This window comes from Macadamia integrifolia, chromosome 13 (assembly GCF_013358625.1).
Source record: "Macadamia integrifolia cultivar HAES 741 chromosome 13, SCU_Mint_v3, whole genome shotgun sequence".
Taxonomy (NCBI): domain Eukaryota; kingdom Viridiplantae; phylum Streptophyta; class Magnoliopsida; order Proteales; family Proteaceae; genus Macadamia; species Macadamia integrifolia.
Window position 1 is genome coordinate 542,447 of NC_056569.1, and position 27,139 is coordinate 569,585.

Below are 27,139 nucleotides of genomic sequence, written 5' to 3' on the forward strand. Positions count from 1 at the left end.
TATATAAATACAAATTCTCTTCACAGAGTAATCAGAACAATGTCTGAGGTTGCTGAGCAGATCACCATCTCGTTAAATAGATGATACATCAATGCCAACCGTCATGTACAAAATGACCTTTAAGAGTTTTCTCTTCGAATTGTCAATGCCTCGTTAGTGCCTTGTGTACAGTTGCCGAAGTTGTGCCATATAGGAATAACATATTATTGACCCAAATTCAATCATATACTTTTTTTTTTATGCTATTCTATCTTATTGGATGCAACCTCTTCAAGCCGAAATTGTCACCATTAGACCAAGCTAGTGTTCGTTATTACCCTGCATCCTTTTATTAGACATTTCCCTTACAAATATTCAACCATGAATCTTCTTCAGTCACAAGAAAGAGAATTCCATCATTCCATAACTAATAGTACATAGGCTCTTCTTTTTTCCTTTTAATATACTAAATGAAAAACATATTATAGTAGAAGAGAGACGTACACCGTCAAAGCCAAATGAGATAAGCCAAGGGCTGGGATCCCAACAAAAGAACTAAACAAGAATCAAACCATGATACATCAAAAGCTAGGGAAGGAGATACCAAATAATAAATTTTGACACAAAGATAAGGGGAATAGAAGAAACAATCATACAAGGATGATACATCAATGATACATCAAAAGCTAGGGAAGGAGATACCAATTAATAAATTGTGATATATAAAGAAAAGAGGGAGAGAGGAAACAATCATACAAGGATGATACATCAAGAAACTGTGGTGGACAGAGATAAGGAGACGGTCCCAGCATGGACCAAGCTGACAATTAAATTCCCTTCTGATGATGGATCCCCATATGAAAAGGTAGATTGCCCAGATGGTCGGTCAGATCCTCTGGTCTATTGTGTAAACAATAATGCAAAAGCAATTATCAGTCTTAGGTTTGATTGGGCATTGGACTGTTTGGTTCTCATTCAATAAAAGCAATCGAGAAAAACCAACTACAGCAAAAAATTGATTACAACTAAGCAGAAAAGTTTATCTCAATGAACCAAATAATTAATTCTAAAAATCATAAAATACAATGGTAGTTAGTATTCAGGAAATGGCATACCTATGAATCAAGAACTTGAGCATGGAGAAGAAGCACTAAAAACATTGTTATTCAAACAATCTCATCAGATCCAATTTCTCAGCACGCGCAGCAGCATCAGCAGCAACAACGGAAACATGAAAGTCAGGAGCAACCATAGTAGCCACAATTTCTGAACCACAGCTAGGAGCAACTACAGTACCAGTGCTTCTAGCAGCAAGGGAAGTATCACTCTTCGGATCAAATTCAGCTGGCCATGTCCATTCGATTTTTGTTTCCCCTAACAACTCAAGTTTACAAAGGAACTTCAAGGCTTTTCTCACTCTTTCTTCACCTATTTCAGATGGATAATCTCCCTTGATCTCCTTTAGTATGGCCATTGGGAGGTAGGATAAGATAACACAGAGCATCTTTATAAGACACTTCTCCAAAGAATCAAAGAGATCCTTATCCGATTTATACTCCTGCTCTTGCTCTCGTATGAATTTACAAATGATTAAAAATTCAGTTACAATCAAACCCTTGTGCATTTTAGCCAACGAACCACCATCTTCTATATCAACAACATACCTCCAACCATCTCGACGATACTTCTCTCCTATGGCGTTGAGAGCATCCCTAAGAAGAACCCAACATGCATTCTGTTGCTCCAAATCGGATTCCTCAAAATTCTTCAATGAAGAGCAGCCCTTGAATTTAGGAGAGAGAAACTTAGATCGGAACCAGTTGTTGCATTGTGCCCACAAGAATTTTACTGACGTCCATCTTGTTTCATCATCCATGCTTGGATTATCAATAATCTTCTGGTTGACATAATAGATAATTTCAAATGACTCTTCTAAGCTGTTCATTAGTGATTCTCTACGGGGAGATGGCATCAATTCTGCAAGAATTCCTGAAAGAACCAAGACTGATACACACGAAACTCTATACTGATAGCTAAGATTTTGACGATTTAACTAATGTTCCCCTGTAGCTTCTAACTTTCTTCTAAAGAGGGCACATTCTGATTTAGAAGCATGCTGCCATTTAGTCATTAGTTGGATGAGATAGAGTTGGATGGTCCCTCTTATATGTATTTGTCCATCTTATTACATCTTTTATGGCCATTTTCATTATCCAATTATTGTATGGGCTAGCATTCCAAAGCGATGATAATGCTTGGTTTCCCCCTATATTTGTCACCAAACAAGGCATTTCTTCAATACCCTCTATGCACTGATGGAAGATGTGAAAAAAGACTTTCATAACAGTGAATATTGGGATCCCAATGATGCTGCTACATGTATACAATACAATTTGGGTGTGTATAAGCACATCTATAATGAAGTCCCTGGCAACAAAAAGGACATTATGGAGTTTTTTGTTGGGGAACCTAAAAGATAAGGTCTTCATCAACTTCAGATATTCTAATTCTCGTTCTGGATGATAATCATTTTTGTGTGCCCAGACCTGTTCTTTCATTTTACTGTGACGGACTAATGAAAACCATCTTCGGATGATGCAAATAGTCCCCACTACAATTGTTAGAAGTTGAGCCACAATCACCACCAAAATTGACCATTTGTAGTCAGAAACACAACTGCATGATAAACTCACTTTTTTAAAGGCAAATGACCTTACCATGGCTTGTAAAACAACTACTGAAGAAAGGGTACATAATAACACAAAATTGTGATGATGTGAAGTTTCAGATGTCCATATTTGAGGGTTTCCTGAATAGTTGATTATATGGAGGTTCACTAATAGTTTCCTTAATCCTTGCTGACCCTTTGCATCATCTGTAGCATGAGACATCAGACACCCTATATAAGGTCTAGAGCACTCTATTTGTCCTCTAAACCCTAGGGCAGATGACCACATCAACAAAAGCAACACCAAGATGCAGATTATTATGATGATGTGTTCTATTGTGAAGGCAAAGATCACACCTGTGCCCATTTGTACACACACATTAACAACCATAGTAATCACCACCACCCTCAATGCTGCCAAGTTGCTGTAGCGCTAAGATGTGCCCATTTTCCCCAGGGAGGGCATAAGAAACCCAAGTGAAGTGCACAACAATGCAGTGCCAGTGAGCTTGGAGAACTGATCCTCAGCTCTAGGCATGGATGTGGTAAGATCAAGTGGTATTTTTGTGGTTACTGCTAGCACCGTAATGGTGAGTGAGTTCATAGAGAACAATTTACATGGTATATATGGATGTTTTCGAATGAATAATCCATACACCAAATCAAAAGACATGCTGAAAATACCAATGTTGCAACTGCGATGTAGAGGCCAATCAAAGGAACAGGTGCAGCATACAATGTTGTTGCCAGTTTTCCATCCACACACCCTGCTCCTCCCATTTTTCTTCTTCTCCTTCTTCCTTAAACAATGGGCATTACATGTATGTAACTGAAATTGTTGAAGCAATAATCTTTTCTTTTATGGTTCTTCAAGTTGAGAAACCTTTACGTATGCATCCATTTTAACAGGCAGGTGGGGGCAACAGGAAAATAAAGTTTGATACTCACTTGTATATCAGAAGCCTGAATCATTGAATGGCTAAGATAAGATGTTAGCTTAGATATGCATTTAGACTAGAAAATTTTAATTCATAAAATAATGCAAATCTTGCAATTTTAGTCTCATTAGGTCTTTTTTAGAGTGATTCTCACTTCTTAGGTCGCAGCTTTTGAAATTTAAAGGGTGACGGGTCATGATTCCTTTGTCTAAGGTAATGGAATACAGATGGAACAAAAGTACAAGGATCATATGCTTATACAAGGAAGGAATCCCAATTTTTCCTTTTTCTTTTTTTCCTTTTCCATGCAGAATCCCACCTTAGCCCTTAGGGGAGATATTCTATATTGGCTGCCAAAGGAAAGAATTAAGAAACTTCCAGAACAACAGGCTCTGGCAGTTATAGCCTGTAGGAGGAAGAGAGATAAACACTGTTGCACCTGTAACTAGTTCTACCGATTCGGGAGATCCTTTCAGCTCCACATCAAATTTCTGTAACAATTGTGCCAAAGCCACAGCCGATTCCAAGAGTGCAAATTGGTCTCCGACGCATTTACGTGGTCCCCCTCCAAAAGGTAAGAAAGCAAAATCTGATATGATCTGACAAATTCCAATGTACAAGAAATAGTGAGTAGTAAACATTTAATTGTACAAAAAGGATATTCTAGAAGAGTAAAAATGACCTCGTTAGGGTACAATGCTCCCGGGCTCCGGCCTGGATCAAAACCTGCCCATCCTTCAATTCCTTCACTTTGCCTAGTCATTAAGAACCTCTCTGGTTCAAAGTCATAGGGTTGGTCCCAAAAAAAGGGCGATCTATGAAGGTTATACACCTGAACCAGAAAAGGAGTTTCAACCTTATCAAGGAAGGAAAAAGAGAAGGGGTGGAAGGGGCAACAAAGGTGAGAAGGAAGGAAAAGGAAAAGAAAAAGCAGCAGAAGTTGAAAGAACATCACACGAGCAGAGGTGCTGTCTGGAAAGTAATCAATCACTTCTCAATGGACAGTAATATAAGTGTATTCTAAACTAAACCGGCCATACACAGATGAATGAAATCCAATTATTATCTCTATTTAAATTTCATGTGATATTCTTTCCCCTAATTGTAAGGCTTTTTTATTTATAGAAAGAACAGGAAAAAAGAAGGCATGACTAAACTTGGAACAGTTTCCAGTACACCTGGCTACATCTGCCACACGCATTTCAGTTACAGACATCCAATCAACATCATAATATAGTCACGGGCTAAATTTGATACCAAAATGACTTCACATTATCATTCTTTAATAATGTCAACTAGGCTTGTGACTGGTTGAAGAACAGTGATCATTAGAAACACAAGGACAATAAACACACAAAGTGAGCCCTAGGGAAATTTCAGTTTCGCGGTTGATACTATCCTTCCTTTATTTTTATTTTTTTTTATTTTTTTCATTTTTTTAATAAATGGTGACGGATAAGTTTGGGGCTTTGGGAACTTGTTCATAGTTTTAAATCCTAGGCCCTCCAAGGGCGTCTTTTTACTTCTCATTCCCCTCTTTTTTGTTCTTTCAGTAAATTTCCGTTTCCTGATTGGAAAAGAGAGGAAAAATAAAAAAATAAAGAAAAACATAGAAATCTACCCTTTTCAGAAGATTTTTAAGCATGCCGGTTAAGACAAATTATCTCTATTTAGGGGTTTGAAGCTACAGAAATCTCTTCATCATGTATCTTCGGCTTCCATTATCACCAAACAGCAATCATAGTAGCTTATTCTGCAAACGGATTGAACCAAACTATTAATCTTGGAAAGTACAGCTCTGTTTCATGCAGGGAGAATGAAATGGATCAAAATTCCTTTAGAGCAACCTTTTTTCATTAAAAAAAAAAATTAAGGATGGTGATTCTACTTCAGCAGACATGAATGAGGAGTTAAAATCAGCCATCCAGACCTAGATTTGAAAGAGGTGAGGGGTTTCAAAGATTTCAGAAATGGAATAAAACTGGAATTCTCAGGCTGGTTCTAAATACTTCTTTCCTAATAATAAACTTAATAAGAAAGAATTCAAACCTGACATAGGAACTATGAAAGTAACAAAATAAAGTTGCCTAGTTTCCCTAATTTGAAAATTGTCATAAAAAAAGAAAATGAGACAAATCCAAATAGCTAATAAATGAAATAAAATTTCATACCAATAAGATTTAAAGTTACAAGGGTCTAATGGATGGGCTAGGCAGAACTGCTATCTCAGATATTGATTATTCCGTGAGGGCATGAAGAAATATCAAATACAGATAATTAAGATTATACTGACCACATGGTTTGAGAAAAGTGGGAATGCCTGTCAGCCATTGCGTATGGGTTTCTATTGGTCCATGTCACTTTAGATTGGACCTGTTGATCCAGCATCAAACATCTGAGCAAAATTAACAATACTTACAATATTTGAGCATTATGATTCTCCACAGTAAAGTTTGTTATTTGTAAAATCTCATATTCTCAGGAGAGTAGTTTTTAGCATGTCCAGTAGGAGGAAGATTCAGCTTGGGACATTGGTTTGTCAAATCTTATATTCTCAGGAGAGTAGTTTTTAGCATGTCCAATAGGAGGAAGATTCAGATTGGGTCATTGGTTGCGGAATCGTACCATGGTGCTATCATATCATGACATGATCACTAGGATCTGAGCAATATGATCTTTGTTGCTTGTTTCTTTCCAGGGTGCCCCTCCATCAGCAAACTAGTTAGCTGATAAGGTAGCCAAATAATGAATCACGAGGCCTCAATTATGTTTTGGTATCACTTTTCTGTTGTAGCGTGATCAGATAGTGCTTGTCTTTTCTTTTCTTTTCTTCTTCTTCTTCTTCTTCTTCTTCTTCTTCTTCTTCTTCTTCTTCTTCTTCTTCTTTTTCATCATGGGTTTGGGTAGGGGATTGCATTTGCATCTGTCTGTATGTTGTACATACCCTAATTATTCCTTCCTTTCTCAATAAATATTGGCTATCAACATTCGGGAAAAAAAAATCCAGAATTACTGTATACCTAGATCTGAAGTATTCAGGAAAGATGTCAACCTAAGAAAAAAAATTCTACTTACAGAAATAAATATATCAGTCCCAGCAGGAATGGCATATCCATTTTTGTCACCCTTGTTTCCTCCTGCATGATTGATTTAAAATTCCATGCTTAGCCCCTAGATATATGTGTATGTGTGTGGGAACGTCTAACTGCATCAATTATATTTACTTGAAGTTAGATATTATGTCAATGAGAACTTGTACCCGACAATACATCTGATTTGAGGGAACGTCTAATAAGCAGTGGAGGCTGAGGATATAGATGAAGAGCCTCCACAACAATAAGCCGTATGTATCTGCAAGCATGTAAAATTTAAAATTTTTAACACTTCCGACTTCATCCTATACTTAATAATCAGAACAGCCCAAAGCATAGGAACCAATACATTTTTTCTAATAAACACCATTTGACAAAAAAAAATTCAAGAGACTTGAACCTATAGAAACAGATTAACAGAAAATTGAAAATAAACATAGCAACACAAATCTGAGCAAAATATTGAAAGGTTACTCCCGTAAAGTGGAAGACTATAACAGTTTACATATAATGGGATGAGTACATGAATAAATAGGGGCATTGAGATGCCTAAAATTGGGCATTTCCATATTTGTGGAGGCTTGTCTCTAATTAAACATTTGCAGTGAATCATTTGACACCCAGGGGACATCAAATGGCCAACATAATGTTTCCTTTAGGACCAGGACGCCAAGAGGGTGGATCATTTTTCTGTTCATTGAACTTTGCTGGGGCTTAGAACACATTTGTAGGATCACCATTCTTGAGTTAACATATAATGTATGGGTTAACCTATGCCACATGAACATGCAACAACTTCGGGGTGGCAAAGATTCCATTTCTTGCATTCTCATTGGTTTGTATGAAGAGCTGGGACTGGTACGGCTCATAATTTGTGTGTGTGTGTGTGTGTGTGTGCGCGCGCGCTACAAATGCAAGCATGCATTTATGTGCACATGGGATTACTCAAAATATTGTTGCATAGTACAGTCCATATAACTAGCAAGCAGGACTAAAGGCTTTGTTGACCTACTCCAACTTCTTAACACATTCGAATTTTGTTCTCCCCTGACCAAGTACAGAATCAATTTTTGCTTGAGTTTTTTTCATTTTGGAAGGGTTCTGCAATAAAGTAATTCAAGAGACATTTAGAGTTGCCAAATATGTAAAAACATTTAAATATCTGCACAAGTCCACATGAAATGCAAATTTTAATTAATAGATAAGATTCAATAAATAAAAAGTTCATGAGTTATTCTGAAATTAGTAGGACTGCTTTCAGAGTTTAGTCATGCAGAAAGATAGAAACATACTTGGGCAAGCAGGAAAACAGCCCAGGTAAGAACCGCAGCAGTTGTCTCGTGGCCAGCAATAAGCATGGTCATCAGGTCATCCCTTAACTGAAGAGACATCAAATAACCGATTATAAGAGAGAACCACCCTTTAGCCGTGGAAATATGAACCAAAATTTCAATAATAATCTAAGATAATTCAGAAATTCTTAAAGAGGAAGACTTGGATGAGGACATTTGTAGAACAATATTCCAGCTTCTCCAGTCCCACTAACCAACTGGGCATGGAAACCAAGCTATGCAAATCATTTGACAGACCCCACCAGGGGGAATTAACAGAGAGAGAGAGAGAGAGAGAGAGAGAGAGAGAGAGAGAGGGGTAGGGGTAAAGCCTAAAGGCATACATCAAGTCAACTTTTAGGAAAGGCCCTATTCAAAAGTCAGATGTGCCAATCATAGGCCTAAATGGAGGTCTGTCACTGGAACATTCTAAACCTAAAACTCCTTGTTCAAAATATCACAACAAACAGGAACATTACAGGGCATATATTTACCTGACGATCATCAACATCAGCTCCCCGCATATCGACTAGGAAACGCAGAAGACTTGCATCCTGCAAGACTTGTCCACAGAAAGAATGACAAATATCAGTGCTTCTGAAGGAAAACTGTCAAGCTCCAACATAAAATCAACCATGATTAAGCATAGCCTGTGGGATTTGGGAGCATTCTCTATAGAGGAATCGTAACAACCTTCAGATTCAAGTAGTCTCTTTGTTGTAGCTTCTCAACATCTGTCTCCTACCATAGAATGGAAAATTAGCATTAAAAGAACAAATTGGATAGTTGTTAGTAACATAATCATGTTTACAATACCAGAGAAAGCACAGATATTTGGTAAATAAAATTCCAGCTTTATAGGATGCAATATGACATAATTATGCTAGAAATGATCTAATATGAGAAAACCAACATATAATAAACAAGTATAGGTCTACTATAAGCATATTCATAAAAAGCAATAAATATAATCAATGTGAACTCATGAAGTGTTAAAAAAAAAACTGATATAAGGCATGTTCTCACAAGGCCACAAGGCAATGCCAAGGCAGTCGTTGATTATCATAAGGTCATTATGATTGAAATAAAATTCATGGTTAAAGCTCAAGTTCATTCACCAATCAGCTTAAATTTCTTCTCACCTGCCTGGTCTCTTTCGCATTCCTGATGAGTCCATCAAGGCAGTCGTTGATAATCATAAGGTCATTATGGAACTTTCTCTGCCTGGGAACCACCCTTCTTGCTAGAGGAAGTTTCCAATATGGTATGTAGAAAGTAGATCTGTGTTCAGCTTCAAAAAGAGTACCATATACAGCCTGTAATATATTTGTTGAAGAGCTAAATCAAAATCTTCCATAGTCATGTCCTTTAGTTTCAATGCAAAAGCCCACAGGAAGCATGTGTTGAATGATAAGGTCTTTTTTAACAGAAATTCATTAACACAAAGTTACAATCACAAAGAGAACTACATAAAGGCCTGGACGGTTCACTTTAGTTATGGAAGACAAGAATAAAACTTAGATAGAGCAATTGATTATTTGAAGGGAACTACATTATGATCCAACTTATTTCCAACTACACTTCAACAGAAGTAATAGATAGACAAACTAGAATACCAGAAACTTTTAACTAAAAACGAATTTGCAAGAACAAATGTCAATCTGTCATGAGCAGGGAATCGGTCACCATATGTTGGTCCCGTATAGAAAGTTGAAGACCCGAGGAGAAGGTTGCCGGGATTTGCTAGATACTATCATTCCGAGGCCACAGGCAGAGGTTAGATGGAAGCAACCAAAAACTCATAGTATGGATAGACTTCTTAATTTAATTTTTCAGGTGGGAATAGAATGGTTAATTTGAGTGCATAAGACAGATAATACTTTCCTAAACAATGAAGTCTCTTTTGCAAGGTTTAAACAATAAACGGCTGAAAACATATAAGATTCGTGATGCAGTATTCTCTCTCTCTCTCTATATATATATATATCAATCTCTCTCTTGATGCATTCTCCTATGGATGGATGAACCATTCTTGGAAAAGTGAAACATAATGTCAGTTTACATAGAAGGACTAAAGTAAATGACAAATAACACAAGAAATGTTGATGGATCATAAACAATTTGTGCAGAGGGTATTAGGAAAGTGAGAAGAAGAAAGCATCCCAAATTTTAATTTAACAAGAAACCATATCAGAAAGTTCCTAGAGTTTAAGATTACCCGTATAAATATATTATAGGAGAGGGTTTTCTGAGCAAGCAGCATAGAGGAGCGCACCAACGTGCTGCTATGGAATGGTTTCATATATAGGAGTGCAGCGAGGTAATTTCATGTGAGGAAAGATATAGAGAGAGAGGTTGCTAATGTACGGTGTACCCTCCCCAAGTGGCTCAGAGATCCTTTTACCAGATATTATTTACATTTCTTTATACACTTAAGCAGTACATAGAAACACATTACTGGCATAGTTGTTGATGCATTTGGAAATCACCGAGTAAACCCTTTCTTAATATTTTAGATCATTAACATTCTACTGTCTTTGATGTAGTGAAGATTGGAAAGCATCTTATATAGTGTCATTTCACAGTCAAAAGGAAGTCTCAAGCTACAAAATACCTAATTTTTGGAGGAACATACACAAATGCTAACCTAAGAAACAGTAACATTTTTTATTGAGCTGAAAGATACAATAACAGGACGAGGGAAATTTCAGGATGTATACCCATTGAACCAAACCTTAATAACTGGAGATTCTTTAGTCACTGACCCAAAGTCATAGTTAAACACACCAAGACCAATAATATCAAGTGCCAAACTTGAAAACTCTGCTTCAAGATCCAACTCAACAACCTCAGCCTTAGCTATTTCTAGAAGTTTCTCGAATTTTGATATGGTCCTCTCTGAACAATCAGTGAATATTTTGACCATAGCCTCCAAGAACAAAGCATGGAACCCAGGAGCAATAACTGCAATTCATGGGGATTACAGCCGAAATATGTTAGCTTCGATATCCTCCAAGTCGGAAAATTTACAGCTGTCTAAAAATATACACCTAGCTGAAAAAAGTAACATACAAAATTTATCCACAAAATCATTAAACAAGAAGACTTGGGAGTTGGGGAGCATTAAAAAAAGCTCAGGGAAAAAAAAATGATGCATCAGTTCTTGAAAGCACGATAAAGATGAAATTGTTAAAGTAATGACATTAATGCAATCTGGTTTCAGAATCCCTCGTTGAAGCATTGCTCGAGGATTAATTAGTGAATCACTACCAATCCTTAAAATCAAAATCTGTGGACTACTCTAAGATGATGAAGAATGGAGACAAGGAGAAGTTTCCATCAGAGTAGCAGTAATTCTGATGCGAGGCTAATGGTTGAGATTTCATCCAGTAGAGAGGTACGTTTGAAAAAGAAGAAAAAGAAGATGCCAGAAAGGGGGGAGGAGGATCTGAACATTGCAGAAATGAGAAAATAAAATGATTAGGTTTTCCTTGCTTCTACATCCTCAGCCTGATAAAAGCTTAGGCTGTTAGGCAAGTTATATATCCATGCGTCCAAGATATACAGGATATCATGTGAGAATGATGAACCATCCATGTAGGCAACACATAGTATGCATGTGTGTATTCATTCTTCTAAACAGTCAGTGGTGGGTTCAAATTGTAGTAACTATTATTGGGATTAATCCCACATCGACTAACTCAGTTGGCCTACCTAATACCTTAAGCCTTTTGAGTTGGATAATTTAACATGGTATTAGAGCCACCAAACCTACTACATTTTTTTTTTTTTGGATGAATAAAAATGTAGTAGGTTTAATCATACTACATTTTTAGCCAAAAATGTTCCACCCAAAAGAGGGACCACACATTCCACATGTTTAGCCACCCAAAAGAGGGGCAATACATTAGGTGAAGTATTGAGAATAATCTCACCTCAGCTAACTCTGGGACCTTGAATGACTTCATATACCAATTGGGGCTTTCCACCTAATGGCTTAAGCATTTGGTTGGATATTTAACAGTTACATGCGTTAGCTCTTGCCAAGCAAGATCAGAGTCCTGGGCTCAATAAGCACTGGCTCAAACCCACTAAAGCAACCACTTCTGGTCCTTAAAAGGCAGCAATCTATAAACCATGTTTACTTGGCACAACAACTGAGGATGCATCAATCAGGCAGAAGCTAGGATGCCCGAAGTAGAGCTCCTAAAACTGGGGGAAAAAAAGGCCCTCCTAAACCCTTTTTCCATCCCAGCAAAAACTCAGGCATGGCCAGTCTGGTCAAAAGCCATCACAGACCAAGTTACAGGATCTAGTACCAAAAAACCTCTAGAACAATTGCTCTGCTTGATGATCAAGTCAAAATTTTAAGGCTTTTGTAGCTTAGTTGTAGGCTGAAGTCTAAAGCCTGGAATGCAAACATAAACTCATTAAGGATACATAACTCACATACCTCTTCTCCTCTGCTTCCAAGTGTCAAGATCAGCAGGTATAAGCCCTTTCCCCATTATTGGTTCTAGGATGTCAGCAAGGACTCCCTAATTAAAAATACGACCACTCTGATGGTGAAAAAAGAATATATTAAATGATATGCAACAAAATGTAATGGTTACAATAATGAAGACAAAACTAAAGTTCTTGTATTTGAACATGGTTACCATTCTACAACCTTAATTACCACTAAGAAACTGACTTCATCATAATTGAGCAGATCAACTCATTATCCTAGATGTCTATACAGTTTTATGCTTATCATTGGCACAAGGCAGAATTGATAGGACAGTTCAATATCATATAGATGAGGCAGAGATGAAAGCAGATTCAACAAAGGCCTTAACAGACTCTGATTCTTTATATATGATATTACACAAATATACCCTCATGCGATTTCTCATAGTAGTTTTTACTATTTAAATGACCAAAAAGCATCAATCTAAACAAAACTTACCTGTTTTATAATGTTACTCACTATCTAGAAGAATAAATATTCTAAAATCATGACACCTTAATCAATACTTGTTTCTCACAATAACTACGAAGAAACAAATTGCAAGAAGAATGATCAAATTTTACAGAATCAAGGATCCGATCAAGGGGCACTGTGGAGGCTAAATTAATTAAATTTAGATGAGGTTTTTCAGGTACCTCAAGTGAAGATTGCTTCACTATGATGTCGATGCAGAGGACAAGCTGCCTCTCTGCTGTTTAAGCATAGCTACGTGGATTTATTGAGGCAAAGATCAGATTCTCTTCTAATTTTAATGGATTCCCAGTTCAAGTTTTTTCATCTTCTTCTCTTTCGTTTGTTCTTCTTTTAGCTTCAGGTTCAAGTCCTGCAGAGCCACTTCTTCCATAACAATCGATCAGATCAGACCTTCAAGGTGTGAAATTATTTGGAGGATGATATCTGTTAACTTGCTAGCAGAGGAGTTGGCCAGGGATGCTCTTAGACAATCCATGTATTTGGGCACTTACCTCTTGATCTAGTCCCTCATTTTGGGCTTGGCTTAGGCCCCTTGATGTTGTTTTACTCTTAACAGTTGTACTTTAGCTATCCTTATTAGTAACATCTGTTGCTTAAAAGGATTATATTCTTCTCTTTTGTTTTAAGTTCTGTACAGAATCAACATAAAAGTGGTCTATTGATTGTTATGATTCCCTTGGCGCCATGACAGCTTGCGCTTTCATCTTAGTCACTGTAAGAAACAGCCCTAAACCAATTTGATTGCTACCTTTTAACCCGCAAACCTTTCCCTTCTCTCCCATGACAACTTGCGCTTTCATCTTAGTCACTGTAAGAATCAAATGTTTTTCCTTCCCATTTCCAGCAATTCCTCTGATATCACCTTCCCCCCTTTCTAATCTAACCATTGTGAACAAATAAATGAAAATACACTTCTATTCCTAGTTTTCCTTCACTTTTTTTAAGCTAAAAATCTTCTCCGATTTGGAAAAATCTTGGAGGTTTCGGTGGTCCCCGAAATGAAACCCAGTACTACCAAAATTTCGGCCCAAATCTTGGTTTCAGCCCTGTCCGAAACCCGAGATTTCCAACCTTGGAAACATGTCACATGAAATCAGTATGCCAAAGTGAAACACTGGCATCATTTTGAATAGCCACATGTTTAACTGTGTATAAACAGGTTACTGAGCCACAGTAAAGTGTTACCTCAACAGCCCAGACCATGTTTCTTCATGATATAAAACCGTTTCTAATCATTGTAAGTTCGAAATTGGAATCTTAAGAGAAAAGAAATGACAGAAGCATGCCCATACTAATACTAATCACAACAGAAGAGTGTTTAACTGTTAATTCATACCTTGTCATATGAAAATGCATTATCACGTAAAATATGTCTTGCAACAATGGGGTCTGATACAACAACAAATGACTTTGGTCCAAAAGCAAGTTTGTAAACTGCACCATGCTGCCAAAAAATAAATAAACAAGTAAGGAAACTTGATAATATTGAAATTCAAGAAGCATATGACTTCAATAAACACAACAGGCATATGGATGCATAGCAGCATGAGTGAGGAAAAATGGGGTAATGACTTTATTTAAACAACAATAACAGTTAAGGCGGAGCACACAGCCCCAGATGTTGTTATATATGACATTGAGTTATCCCATTATAATCTATAATAAATTTTCCAATATCTAAACAATATTCAATGTAACCAAGTGGTACAAGTAGCAATACAGAGAATAGGTGATAGTAAACACCTCCAGGAACCAATCGTAAAGTGAGAAGAAAAAAGGCCGGCTAAACAGATCAGATACAGCGCCTTCAGCCCTCGGCATCGTTCCTAGACTCCCTCCACTTAACAGATTAGTAAGAAGGTTGCTCGCATTGTCAAATAAATTTCTTCTCGGTTTCTTTTCTTCGGTACTAGTTGATTGGCATCTACAATAAGATAAATTCTTTTTGACTGATTACTATTTCAAATCTGAGCTACCAATTCCAGCTATTCCTTACAGAATTAATTGAAAGAACAAATTCATTCATAAATTCAAAGGATTTTGACTTAGCGATTGGATAAGACGAAGAGATAGAAGCGAGTGAAAAGAAAAACCTGATCTGAAGGCTCTTCTTCCGTGCCCAAGCAGCCAGATAGGTATATGTGATACCTGTTTTTCATGTGAACATCTTCTAGGGAAACTTTATGAAGACCAATCCAACCTGGTTGACCTTGAATCCACCAGCAATAAAAAGAGCGACTTCACAAAAGATCAGTTTGCTAGTCTTTCAGCCTGTTATTGTAGCAACATAAGTTTCTCTGCTGATTTGTTGCCAATCACGAGTTCAATAGCTTTCATGGCCTTGGGAAATCTCTTTATCCAGCCTTTAGAAATAGCTCGATTTAGAATATCAGCAGATACCATATCTGGCTCAGGTCCGTTTACTGCCATCTCTTTCAATAGCAAGAAAATCTCCCACAATTTGCCATTTTGAAACATGGCATTCAATAAGGTATTGTATATGACGATACTTGGCTTAACCCCAGCCTCTACCATCTGGTCCCGCAGGTGGAGGGCAACTGATACCTTCCCTTCTTTACAAAGGCTATAGATAAAGGACCCATATGTAACCGAATCCGGCTGCATTCCCTGATTATGCATATCCCTTAACAACTGTTTCACCATCAAATCATCTCCTTCGTGTATGAAAGAGTTTATAAGAATATTGTATGAAATTGTATCAGGAGAAGGTCCGTTGCTTTTAAGGACCCTAAAAATCCGATATGCAGCTCCAAGTAACCCATTCTTGCAAAGGTTGTCCAAAAGAACATTGTAAGTGACTATTGTAGGAGTGGGGCCATTGCAGATCATACTCTCCAAAAGCTTAATACAGTCAGAGAACTTCTGCATTTTACAGAAATACCGAATCAGACAAGTTGAACTAATTATATTAAGCTTAAAATCTTCAAATTCCATACGATACAAGACCCTTCGAAGCATTGCAGAATCTCCCAGCTTGCTAGCCATGGACATAATTGTGTTAAAGGAAACCAAGTCAGGCCTATTATCAGCCCATTCAAAGTGATCCAAGAGCTCCAATGCTTTGTCCACATTACCATCCTTACAGAATCCATTCAAAATTGTGTTATATGTGATGTGATTTGGTGTAAAACCACGTTCCATCCTACTTTTTAGCCATAATAATGCTTCTCCTGATTTACCTAAATTACATAAACAATGCAAATAGATGTTGCAAGTAGCAGCATCCACTAAACAGCCCCTGGAGGAGAAATCAAGCAAGAACTGAGTTGCAACCCCTATGCTTCCTGCTTTTAACAGCCCCCCAGCCACAGCAGCATACGTGAAGGGGTCAGGAGATAACCCTTTTTCATCCATAACATGAAAGAGCTCAAAAGCTTCTAAAATTCTATCTTTGTGACAAAGTGCACGAAGAATTATGTTGTATGTAACCAAATCTGGTTCACACCCTTCCATTTCCATTCTATCCAATAGGCAGGAAGCCTCTTCGATCTTCCCATCATCACAAAGAAACTTAATGATGGTAGTGTAGGTGACGACATTAGCTTTACACCCTTCCTTCTGCATCTCTTCTAAAACATGATAAGCTTCTTCCCATAGCCCTTCTCTGCTAAAACCATGAACCAAAGCTGAATATGATGACACGTCATTAACAAGTCCCTTCTTCTTCAGATAACAAAACAGTGCCCAAGCAGTATAAATCTGGCTAGACTTGCATAAAGCCCAAAGAATTGAATTATAACTGCACAAAGTAGGAAAAAAACCCTTGTCCAAAAGCACAGAGAGCACAAAGTATGCTTCATGAACTTTTTGAGCTCTGCTGAGGCTAAAAATCAACATGTTTGAAGTGTTTTTGGTTGGAGAATACTCCAATCTCAACATCAGTTCAAACACATAAAGAGAACCCATTAAATCCCCCAACTTGACAGAGTTTTTCAATAATCTTGACAAAAGACTGAAAGATGGTACAAATCCATTTCTATACATCTCCTCTGTGAAATAAAATGCATACTGCAATGCCCCTAAAGAGAATAAAGAGAGTAATCCATTCAAGAGAGTATTATAAGTGAAGGCATTTGGAGGAGGCCCAAATCCTCTCATCAGATCATACACTTCAACTAAATTTTGCATTGACGTTTTTCTTGACTTCAGATAATGGTACATAAACGAATTATAATCATACACAGTTGGCTTCCCGGTTATATGTGTCATGAGATTTAAGGTGTGCAAAGCTTCTTTGTAAAAACCAGAAGCTGCATAATTCTGCATACCACGCTGCAACATAACATAATACAAATATGGGTTTTGAACTGGGATTTCACCGTTATTGTCATGGCTAGTTCTTTCGTCTGGAAATTCTATGGTTTCAACAGAACACAACACAGAAAAGTTCAGTAACTTACAACAAGACCACGCCTTTCTGCAGAATCTACTTGATAGACTTGTCACAGAGGAAACATAGCAAGGCATGACTAGCAGAAAAGCTCTATTTCTCTGTTCGTCGCGGGCTGTTCGAAAAATAAACTAGTCCAAGCTTAATTCAACACAAACCCATTCTGAAAAGTAGAAGTAAGAAAAGGAAGAAACCAAATTTCAAACCTGAATCAGCAAAGTAGAGAATGACCCTGTTTCGGTTTCTTACTCGAGAGACTTCTCCGACCAACAAATTGGATTTATCGGCTCAGGAGAGAAAAACCCCAGAACAAGCCGCCATTAAAGCTCAAAAGCCCTGATCAGAAAGTCTTGAATGCACTGACTGATTCAATGGCTTATCAAATTCTACCTTCCCAAGTGAAGATCCTTTCACCTTCAGTCCTCCACTTCTCAGCCACAACTTGAGACATGACTTGAGAGTTTAGACTTTAATCCTCGGATAAAAATCCTCTGTTGTTCTAATCTGATGGTACATCACCAACGGTCAAGATGATATATGTTGGTTGAGGCTACCAAAACCGGGTTTTCTCCTTGTGAACCAGACCGAGAAGTTGCACTCAGTCTCTTGTAAAAGTCTTTTCTTCTCCATTTTCTCTTCTACTATCGTCCTGAAAAGTTTTTGAATGATCTGGATTGAACAACAGCGGAGAAGAAGAAAGAGCTAACAAACCATGAGCACCGGCGTTGTCGTTGAGGAAAGCTTCTGCTTCAAAGAGGAGACCCAGCTAACAGTACTCAAGACGTCTCACTTCTTCCCCGGCGACGGTTTCGCCGTTCACGACACCAAAGGAAAGGTCATTTTCCGGGTAGACTCTTACGGCCCCGATTCTCGACTCAAAGACGAACTCGTTCTCATGTAGAAACAAATCCGGCTTCAACAAATCCAAAAGGAAACAAAAGACACAATCCTTGTTTCCTTGAACATCTCTGTAGCCGGATTCTCTCTATCGATTTGAAAAAAACTTTCCTCTTTCAGGATCAGATCTAGGTTTTGGATAAAATTTCAAACTAATATCATACAGGGTAAGGTTACTTGATTTCTAAAGATGATTCACAGTCATTTCATCGAACACATTTGAAGATCTAAGCTAAAGTAAGACAGATTGTGCTATTGCAGATTGCATCCTTTACAGGTAGAGGAGTAAGATTGATCATCCCTAACACTAACACTAACACTAACACCAACACTAACAGATCACAACTCTCCAGTGCTGCCGTGACTGTGGTGTCAATTTCTACGACAACGCCGAAGTCTACGCCAATGGCCGTGCTGAGGAGATCATGGGACAAGCAATACGAGAGCTTGGATGGAAGCGATCCGACGTCGTTGTGTCTACCAAGATCTTATGGGGAGGTTCGGGTCCTAATGACAAGGGTTTGTCTCGGAAGCACATCATTGAGGGTACAAAGGCTTCGTTGAAGACATTGTCGCTGTTTGGGTGAACCGGTTCGAGTCATCCACACTTGTAAACCGGTTTTGATAGCCTCAACCAACCTTCTTAATCTAGACCGTTGGTGATGGACTGTCCACGTGTCGCGTTCTGCACCTAGCAAAACATGGAAAACCAGGAGATTAGAACAATAGAGGATTTTTATCTTTAATCCTCATCGTTGTGCAACTGTAAACTTCAAAAGCTGCAAACCTACACTGCTGTCGCTTAACCGGCGATAAATGGTTTAAAATACGACCGTTGGATTTGGGTTTACAATTGTAAATGGGCCTGGGCTTAAATGGTTTGGGAACTGGTTATGACTGAGGATCGGTTCAGTTTCAGTTCTCACTAGGAAGTGGATAATCGAAGTGGGTGGCTATTCTCGCAGACGGAAAGACTCAACGACGAGTAGACTTCTTGCAGTTCAGCTCGTCTGACTACGAGCCTAATCTATGGTAGAGCTGGGCTTTTTCTGTTTCGAAACCTAATGCGCTACTTGGATCGAAATCGTCTACGGCGCCATTTCTTGGCGGAGGCTGGCGGAGGCTCCCTGTGATGCCGACATGTGGCCAATACCATGTGTACGGTGGATCGTCACTTATATCGGTCTAAAAGTTTGGTTTTGAAAACTCGGGGTCGACCAAAACCCAAAAACGGTAGAGTTGTGCGATCCTTCACTTCTTCTTCTCCTTCTCCTTCTCCTTCCTTTCTCTCTTCTGTGTTCATACGAAGCAAACTCTCGCATCTTCTGCTGAGCGATCTTCTCTTTTGATTCTTCATTTTCTGTTGTTTCCCATTTGTTTGAAGCTTTCCAGGAACTTTGATCTTAACAATTAGGGTTTTTTCTTTTTGTTCCTTTTTAATCATTTTGTTGGGTGATTTGTTTCATTTACTGAGGGGAAAAACAAAGGTTTCAATGATGATAACAAGCTCCCTCTTCTATAATCAAGTTGAGGACAAATGATGGTGGAATCGAACCAAATTCTCAAAATCGCCATTACTGAGTAATCTGATTTTCCCCTACATTTCCAAATAAAAATTTCTTATTTTTAGCTTCATATTAGATTACAATGGTCTATGATAGATGAGGATGTGGCAATATTAGCATTATATCCAACACTTGATATGAGGGATTTGTTTCCAAGTGACTGCTACTTTTTTTTTTCTTCTGAATCTATCTTTCGTTTTTATTTTATTTATTTAATGTTTTTTTTTTTTTTTTGAAATCCCTTCTTTATCTTTTGGGATTGGTCGTGTGCTTTTGAAGATTAAATTAGAAGAGAAGAGGTGTTCATATTAGGATATCAGCAGAAGATGTGAGAGTTTGCCTGGTACGAACAGAAAAGAGAAAGGAGGGAGGAAGAGGAAGAAGAAGAAGAAAGGCAAAGAATCGAAAACCTCTACCGTTTGGGTTTTGGTCGACCCGGTCCAGTTTTCAAAACCAAGCTCAGTTTTCAAAACCAAGCTTTTAGACCGGTATAAGTGACGATCCACCGTACACATGGTATTGGCCACATGTCGGCATCACAGGGAGCCTCCGCCAGCCTAGCTTCTTGTTCTGAAACAAGAAGGGTTTTGTGGTTCTGTGGCTCTGTGGCAGCAGCTTCGCTTCTTCCAAAAAATGGCGTGTGTGGCAACCACGACTGCTGCTTCAAGGGTCTTCTTCTGCAGCAACAGGAAGCCCTTCTTCTTCCTCTCTATAAACCCTAGTTTCAGGTTTATTGGTTGCAGCAACAAACACATAGTTTCTTGTCTGAAAACCCCCAAAAACGATTCTTCTTTATCTATCAGATGCATTCAATCCGCTCAAGACACCCTGGAGACAATGAGAAACGAAGGTATTTCCTCTGTTTGCGGACGCAATGTTGTTGACATTCTTGAAGAAAGAGGTCTCCTTGAATCGATTACCAGCGAGAATCTCAGGTCAGCTTGTTCCAAACCAAAGGTCAGTCCTTTGAAGATTTACTGTGGTTTTGACCCTACTGCTGAAAGCTTACACTTGGGAAACTTGCTTGGTATTATAGTGTTATCTTGGTTTCAGAGATGTGGCCACAAAGCTGTTACTTTGATCGGTGGTGCAACAGGTAGGATTGGAGACCCATCTGGGAAAAGCTTAGAAAGACCGGAATTAGATATAGAAACACTAGAGAATAACACAGTAGGGATTATGAATACAATTACTGGGATTTTAGGTAGAAAGACTTCGATATCGACAATTGGTAATGAGAAAATCCAGACCACTGATATGGGTTTATGCGATTCTTTTGTAATTTTGAATAATTTTGACTGGTGGAAAGACATCAGCTTATTGGATTTTCTACGAAATGTTGGCCGGTTTGCGAGGGTGGGTACGATGATGGGCAAGGAGAGTGTGAAGAAGAGGTTAGAATCTGAAGAAGGAATGAGTTACACTGAGTTCACATATCAGTTGTTGCAGGGTTATGACTTCTTATATTTGTTTAAGAATGAAGGGGTTAATGTTCAAATAGGGGGGAGTGATCAGTGGGGAAACATAACTGCTGGGACTGAATTAATTCGGAAGATTCTTCAGGTAGAAGGAGCATATGGTTTGACATTTCCTCTCCTTTTGAAGAGTGATGGAACCAAATTTGGCAAGTCTGAAGATGGTGCTATCTGGTTGTCTCCCTCAATGTTGTCACCCTATAAGTTCTATCAGTACTTCTTCTCAGTTCCTGATGTGGATGTGGTGAGGTTTCTCAAGATTCTTACTTTCCTGAGTATGGAGGAGATCAGGGAGTTGGAAGAGCAGATGAAGAAATCTGGATATGTGCCCAATTCGGCTCAGAGGAGACTCGCAGAAGAAGTAACTCGATTTGTTCATGGTGAAGAAGGACTGCTGGAGGCCTTGAAGGCTACTGAAGCATTGAGGCCTGGAGCTGAGACAAAGATGGATTGGAAAACCATTGAAGAGATTGTTGGGGATGTTCCTTCCTGTTCTTTGGCTTATGATCAAGTCTTGAATGCTTCTCTGGTTGATCTCTCTGTTTCCACTGGTTTGTTTGAGAGTAAGTCAGCTGCCCGCCGCCTCCTTAAGCAAGGTGGGCTCTACTTAAACAACAATAGAGTTGATGATGAGGGAAAGAAGATTGAAGCTGTTGACATTGTTGATGGGAAGGTGCTTCTTTTGTCTGCTGGGAAGAAGAACAAGATGATTATAAGGATACCTTAATTTCCTATATTAACATTTTTCTTATATAAAAATGATTTCTTGAATATCTTTTGTTTCTCAATTTTGTCTTCCCAATTCAAGTTGTGTGATATATATATATATTTTTTTTCTTTATTTTTTATTTGAATGTGTTCAAGATCCTTCTTAATTTCTTTTTCCCAATACAAGTTTTTTTTTTTTTTTTTATTAGATATCCCAATACAAGTTGTGTGAGCTTTTTTTCTACTTTATTGTTTATTTGAATGTGTTCAGGATCTTTCTTAATTTCTTTTTCCCTATTCAAGTTGTGTGAACTTTTTTTCTACTTTATTTTTTATTTGAATATGTTGAGGATCATTGTGGACGGAGCCCTTCATGCCCATGTAACACTTCTCAGATGCAAAAACAATCGGCTTGGATGAAGAGCCTTCAGATCAGGTTTTTCTTTCACTCGCTTCTATCTTTTCGTCTTATCCAATCGCTAAGTCAAAATCCTTTGAATTTATGAATGAATTTGTTCTTTCAATTAATTCTGTAAGGAATAGCTGGAATTGGTAGCTCAGATTTGAAATAGTAATCAGTCAAAAAGAATTTATGTTATTGTAGATGCCAATCAACTAGTACCAAAGAAAAGAAACCGAGAAGAAATTTATTTGACAATGCGAGCAACCTTCTTACTAATCTGTTAAGTGGAGGAAGTCTAGGAACGATGCCAGTGGCTGAAGGCTCTGTATCTGATCTGTTTAGCCGGCCTTTTTTCTTCTCACTTTACAATTGGTTCCTGGAGGTGTTTACTATCACCTATTCTCTGTATTGCTACTTGTACCACTTGGTTACATTGAATATTGTTTAGATATTGGAAAATTTATTATAGATTATAATGGGATAACTCAATGTCATATATAACAACATCTGGGGCTGTGTGCTCCGCCTTAACTGTTATTGTTGTTTAAATAAAGTCATTACCCCATTTTTCCTCACTCATGCTGCTCTGCATCCATATGCCTGTTGTGTTTATTGAAGTCATATGCTTCTTGACTTTCAATATTATCAAGTTTCCTTACTTGTTTATTTATTTTTTGGCAGCATGGTGCAGTTTACAAACTTGCTTTTGGACCAAAGTCATTTGTTGTTGTATCAGACCCCATTGTTGCAAGACATATTTTACGTGAAAATGCATTTTCATATGACAAGGTATGAATTAACAGTTAAACACTCTTCTGTTGTGATTAGTATTAGTATGGGCATGCTTCTGTCATTTCTTTTCTCTTAAGATTCCAATTTCGAACTTACAAGGATTAGAAACGGTTTTATATCATGAAGAAACATGGTCTGGGCTGTTGAGGTAACACTTTACTGTGGCTCAGTAACCTGTTTATACACAGTTAAACATGTGGCTATTCAAAATGATGCCAGTGTTTCACTTTGGCATACTGATTTCATGTGACATGTTTCCAAGGTTGGAAATCTCGGGTTTTGGACAGGGCTGAAACCAAGATTTGGGCTGAAATTTTGGTAGTACTGGGTTTCATTTCGGGGACCACCGAAACCTCCAAGATTTTTCCAAATCGGAGAAGATTTTTAGCTTAAAAAAAGTGAAGGAAAACTAGGAATAGAAGTGTATTTTCATTTATTTGTTCACAATGGTTAGATTAGAAAGGGGGGAAGGTGATATCAGAGGAATTGCTGGAAATGGGAAGGAAAAACATTTGATTCTTACAGTGACTAAGATGAAAGCGCAAGTTGTCATGGGAGAGAAGGGAAAGGTTTGCGGGTTAAAAGGTAGCAATCAAATTGGTTTAGGGCTGTTTCTTACAGTGACTAAGATGAAAGCGCAAGTTGTCATGGGAGAGAAGGGAAAGGTTTGCGGGTTAAAAGGTAGCAATCAAATTGGTTTAGGGCTGTTTCTTACAGTGACTAAGATGAAAGCGCAAGCTGTCATGGCGCCAAGGGAATCATAACAATCAATAGACCACTTTTATGTTGATTCTGTATAGAACTTAAAACAGAAGAGAAGAATATAATCCTTTTAAGCAACAGATGTTACTAATAAGGATAGCTAAAGTACAACAGTTAAGAGTAAAACAACATCAAGAGGCCTAAGCCAAGCCCAAAATGAGGGACTAGATCAAGAGGTAAGTGCCCAAATACATGGATTGTCTAAGAACATCCCTGGCCAACTCCTCTGCTAGCAAGTTAACAGATATCATCCTCCAAATAATTTCACACCTTGAAGGTCTGACCTGATCGATTGTTATGGAAGAAGTGGCTCTGCAGGACTTGAACCTGAAGCTAAAAGAAGAACGAACGAAAGAGAAGAAGATGAAAAAACTTGAACTGGGAATCCATTAAAATTAGAAGAGAATCTGATCTTTGCCTCAATAAATCCACGTAGCTATGCTTAAACAGCAGAGAGGCAGCTTGTCCTCTGCATCGACATCATAGTGAAGCGATCTTCACTTGAGGTACCTGAAAAACCTCATCTAAATTTGATTAATTTAGCCTCCACAGTGCCCCTTGATCGGATCCTTGATTTTGTAAAATTTGATCATTCTTCTTGCAATTTGTTTCTTCGTAGTTATTGTGAGAAACAAGTATTGATTAAGGTGTCTTGATTTTAGAATATTTATTCTTCTAGATAGTGAGTAACATTATAAAACAGGTAAGTTTTGTTTAGATTGATGCTTTTTGGTCATTTAAATAGTAAAAACTACTATGAGAAATCGCATGAGGGTATATTTGTGTAATATCATATATAAAGAATCAGAGTCCGTTAAGGCCTTTGTTGAATCTGCTTTCATCTCTGCCTCATCTATATGATATTGAACTGTCCTATCAATTCTGCCTTGTGCCAATGATAAGCATAAAACTGTATAGACATCTAGGATAATGAGTTGATCTGCTCAATTATGATGAAGTCAGTCTCTTAGTGGTAATTAGGGTTGTAGAATGGTAACCATGTTCAAATACAAGAACTTTAGTTTTGTCTTCATTATTGTAACCATTACATTTTGTTGCACATCATTTAATATATTCTTTTTTCCCCATCTGAGTGGTCATATTTTTAATACATTTTGTTGCACATCATTAATTCAATCATAATGACCTTATGATAATCAACGACTGCCTTGGCATTGCCTTGTGGCCTTGTGAGAACATGCCTTATATCAGTTTTTTTTTAACACTTCATGAGTTCACATTGATTATATTTATTGCTTTTTATGAATATGCTTATAGTAGACCTATACTTGTTTATTATATGTTGGTTTTCTCATATTAGATCATTTCTAGCATAATTATGTCATATTGCATCCTATAAAGCTGGAATTTTATTTACCAAATAACTGTGCTTTCTCTGGTATTGTAAACATGATTATGTTACTAACAACTATCCAATTTGTTCTTTTAATGCTAATTTTCCATTCTATGGTAGGAGACAGATGTTGAGAAGCTACAACAAAGAGACTACTTGAATCTGAAGGTTGTTACGATTCCTCTATAGAGAATGCTCCCAAATCCCACAGGCTATGCTTAATCATGGTTGATTTTATGTTGGAGCTTGACAGTTTTCCTTCAGAAGCACTGATATTTGTCATTCTTTCTGTGGACAAGTCTTGCAGGATGCAAGTCTTCTGCGTTTCCTAGTCGATATGCGGGGAGCTGATGTTGATGATCGTCAGGTAAATATATGCCCTGTAATGTTCATGTTTGTTGTGATATTTTGAACAAGGAGTTTTAGGTTTAGAATGTTCCAGTGACAGACCTCCATTTAGGCCTATGATTGGCACATCTGACTTTTGAATAGGGCCTTTCCTAAAAGTTGACTTGATGTATGCCTTTAGGCTTTACCCCTACCCCCCCTCTCTCTCTCTCTCTCTCTGTTAATTCCCCCTGGTGGGGTCTGTCAAATGATTTGCATAGCCTGGTTTCCATGCCCAGTTGGTGGTTAGTGGGACTGGAGAAGCTGGAATATTGTTCTACAAATGTCCTCATCCAAGTCTTCCTCTTTAAGCATTTCTGAATTATCTTAGATTATTATTGAAATTTTGATTCATATTTCCACGGCTAAAGGGTGGTTCTCTCTTATAATCGGTTATTTGATGTCTCTTCAGTCCGGCTATGATGAATATGGATCTTGGACGTGACTTCCGACTTCTGGCCTAACCCAATCCTTAACTAATTGGGAAACCTAAACTGGCTAGAAGACTAAAATAGCAAAGAAGATAGACTCAAAACAGGACTCTAACTAAACTAATGAATTAAATTCCGTTTTCTTACTTTCTACCCATATTTTTAGACCCATTAAAGTGACCCATTACAAAGAAAACCCATGGGATCAAAGGTTCAACACATACATAACCCAATCTAAGGCTTATTTGCAATAAAATATGCCCATTAAATGACTTATCTGCATCATATACATTAAGCACAAAATAGAAATGCATGACATAAACTGAAACATAGTGCCACAGGTAAAGCATGTATTGATCGCCATTGATTTATTCCAGCCCTTTGCTTTAACGAACCAATCAGCTGTCTTTTGGAGACCTTGGCTTCCACTAGAATGAGTTGTTCACCTATGAAGCAAGGTGTCTTATGTGCTTAATGACATGATCAAGTCTCCAATTGTCCCTGTTCGATAATACCCAATAAAAGAAGAATTGCCTTCCACCAAGATGTTGGACTTCCAGACGTACCTTTTGTTATTTTTAGGATCTTCAAGTGAGCAATAATACCATGACTATCACTTGTATGTTTGTGTTATTTGTGTGTATATAGGTTGTCTAACTTTCATAACCTCTGGTTGGAAGTCATCATTAATTACTTTTCCTCGACATTATTTTCATGTGTCATTGCTAGAAGTTCCTATCTATGAAAGCTTCCTAATCTATCTGTATATGTGTTGGATGAATTATATTTTCAGTGCCCATTGAATAGCATATACTTGCATTCATCTTTCTTAGAGTGATCATCGATGTAAGCCTCAGTGTCATCCCTAAGCTAATGGAAACAGAGTGGTGCCTCTTGCAATTGAATAATATACCAGTAGTAATCCCATTACACTTGGTTGACCTTAAAAATCTCTGAAGACA

General features: G+C 37.8%; 4 protein-coding genes and 1 non-coding gene across 8 annotated transcripts; 3 read left to right on the forward strand and 2 right to left on the reverse strand.

The window, feature by feature from the left end:
• Positions 1-3,754: 3,754 nt before the first annotated feature.
• Positions 3,755-15,151, reverse strand: LOC122059766 (cytochrome P450 97B2, chloroplastic). Its single transcript, XM_042622803.1, has 14 exons — positions 15,141-15,151; positions 14,736-14,916; positions 14,329-14,436; positions 12,462-12,546; positions 10,743-10,972; positions 9,151-9,324; positions 8,702-8,749; positions 8,503-8,562; positions 7,970-8,056; positions 7,690-7,778; positions 6,845-6,936; positions 6,661-6,722; positions 4,268-4,417; positions 3,755-4,184 (listed from the first exon to the last, which is right to left on the reverse strand). The coding sequence occupies exons 1-14, from the start codon at positions 15,149-15,151 to the stop codon at positions 3,927-3,929; spliced, it is 1,635 nt and encodes a 544-aa protein (XP_042478737.1). The 3' UTR covers positions 3,755-3,926.
• On the reverse strand, positions 15,123-19,412 carry LOC122059626 (pentatricopeptide repeat-containing protein At3g04760, chloroplastic-like). 3 transcript variants are annotated; one of them, XM_042622537.1, is made up of 2 exons: positions 17,653-19,412; positions 15,123-17,518 (listed from the first exon to the last, which is right to left on the reverse strand). In XM_042622537.1, exon 2 carries the CDS (start codon positions 17,478-17,480, stop codon positions 15,267-15,269), a length of 2,214 nt encoding a protein of 737 aa, XP_042478471.1. In that variant the 5' UTR covers positions 17,481-17,518; positions 17,653-19,412; the 3' UTR covers positions 15,123-15,266. The 3 variants fall into 3 exon arrangements, with proteins under 3 accessions (XP_042478471.1, XP_042478470.1, XP_042478469.1); XM_042622536.1 differs by having other exon boundaries at positions 15,123-17,534; positions 17,610-19,412; XM_042622535.1 differs by having other exon boundaries at positions 17,610-19,411.
• Positions 19,413-19,556: 144 nt separating this feature from the next.
• On the forward strand, positions 19,557-22,188 carry LOC122059628 (tyrosine--tRNA ligase, chloroplastic/mitochondrial-like). Its single transcript, XM_042622538.1, has one exon. It carries the CDS (start codon positions 20,499-20,501, stop codon positions 22,065-22,067), a length of 1,569 nt encoding a protein of 522 aa, XP_042478472.1. The 5' UTR covers positions 19,557-20,498; the 3' UTR covers positions 22,068-22,188.
• LOC122060298 lies at positions 19,959-20,055 on the forward strand. The gene has a single exon (XR_006134326.1). It is a non-coding gene; the product is annotated as a small nucleolar RNA snoR31 (small nucleolar RNA).
• Positions 22,189-22,317: 129 nt separating the features above from the next.
• On the forward strand, positions 22,318-26,287 carry LOC122059630 (cytochrome P450 97B2, chloroplastic-like). 2 transcript variants are annotated; one of them, XM_042622544.1, is made up of 5 exons: positions 22,318-22,484; positions 22,653-22,833; positions 23,133-23,240; positions 25,480-25,527; positions 25,659-26,287. In XM_042622544.1, exons 1-5 carry the CDS (start codon positions 22,444-22,446, stop codon positions 25,689-25,691), a joined length of 411 nt encoding a protein of 136 aa, XP_042478478.1. In that variant the 5' UTR covers positions 22,318-22,443; the 3' UTR covers positions 25,692-26,287. The 2 variants fall into 2 exon arrangements, with proteins under 2 accessions (XP_042478478.1, XP_042478477.1); XM_042622543.1 differs by having other exon boundaries at positions 25,667-26,287.
• Positions 26,288-27,139: the final 852 nt, after the last annotated feature.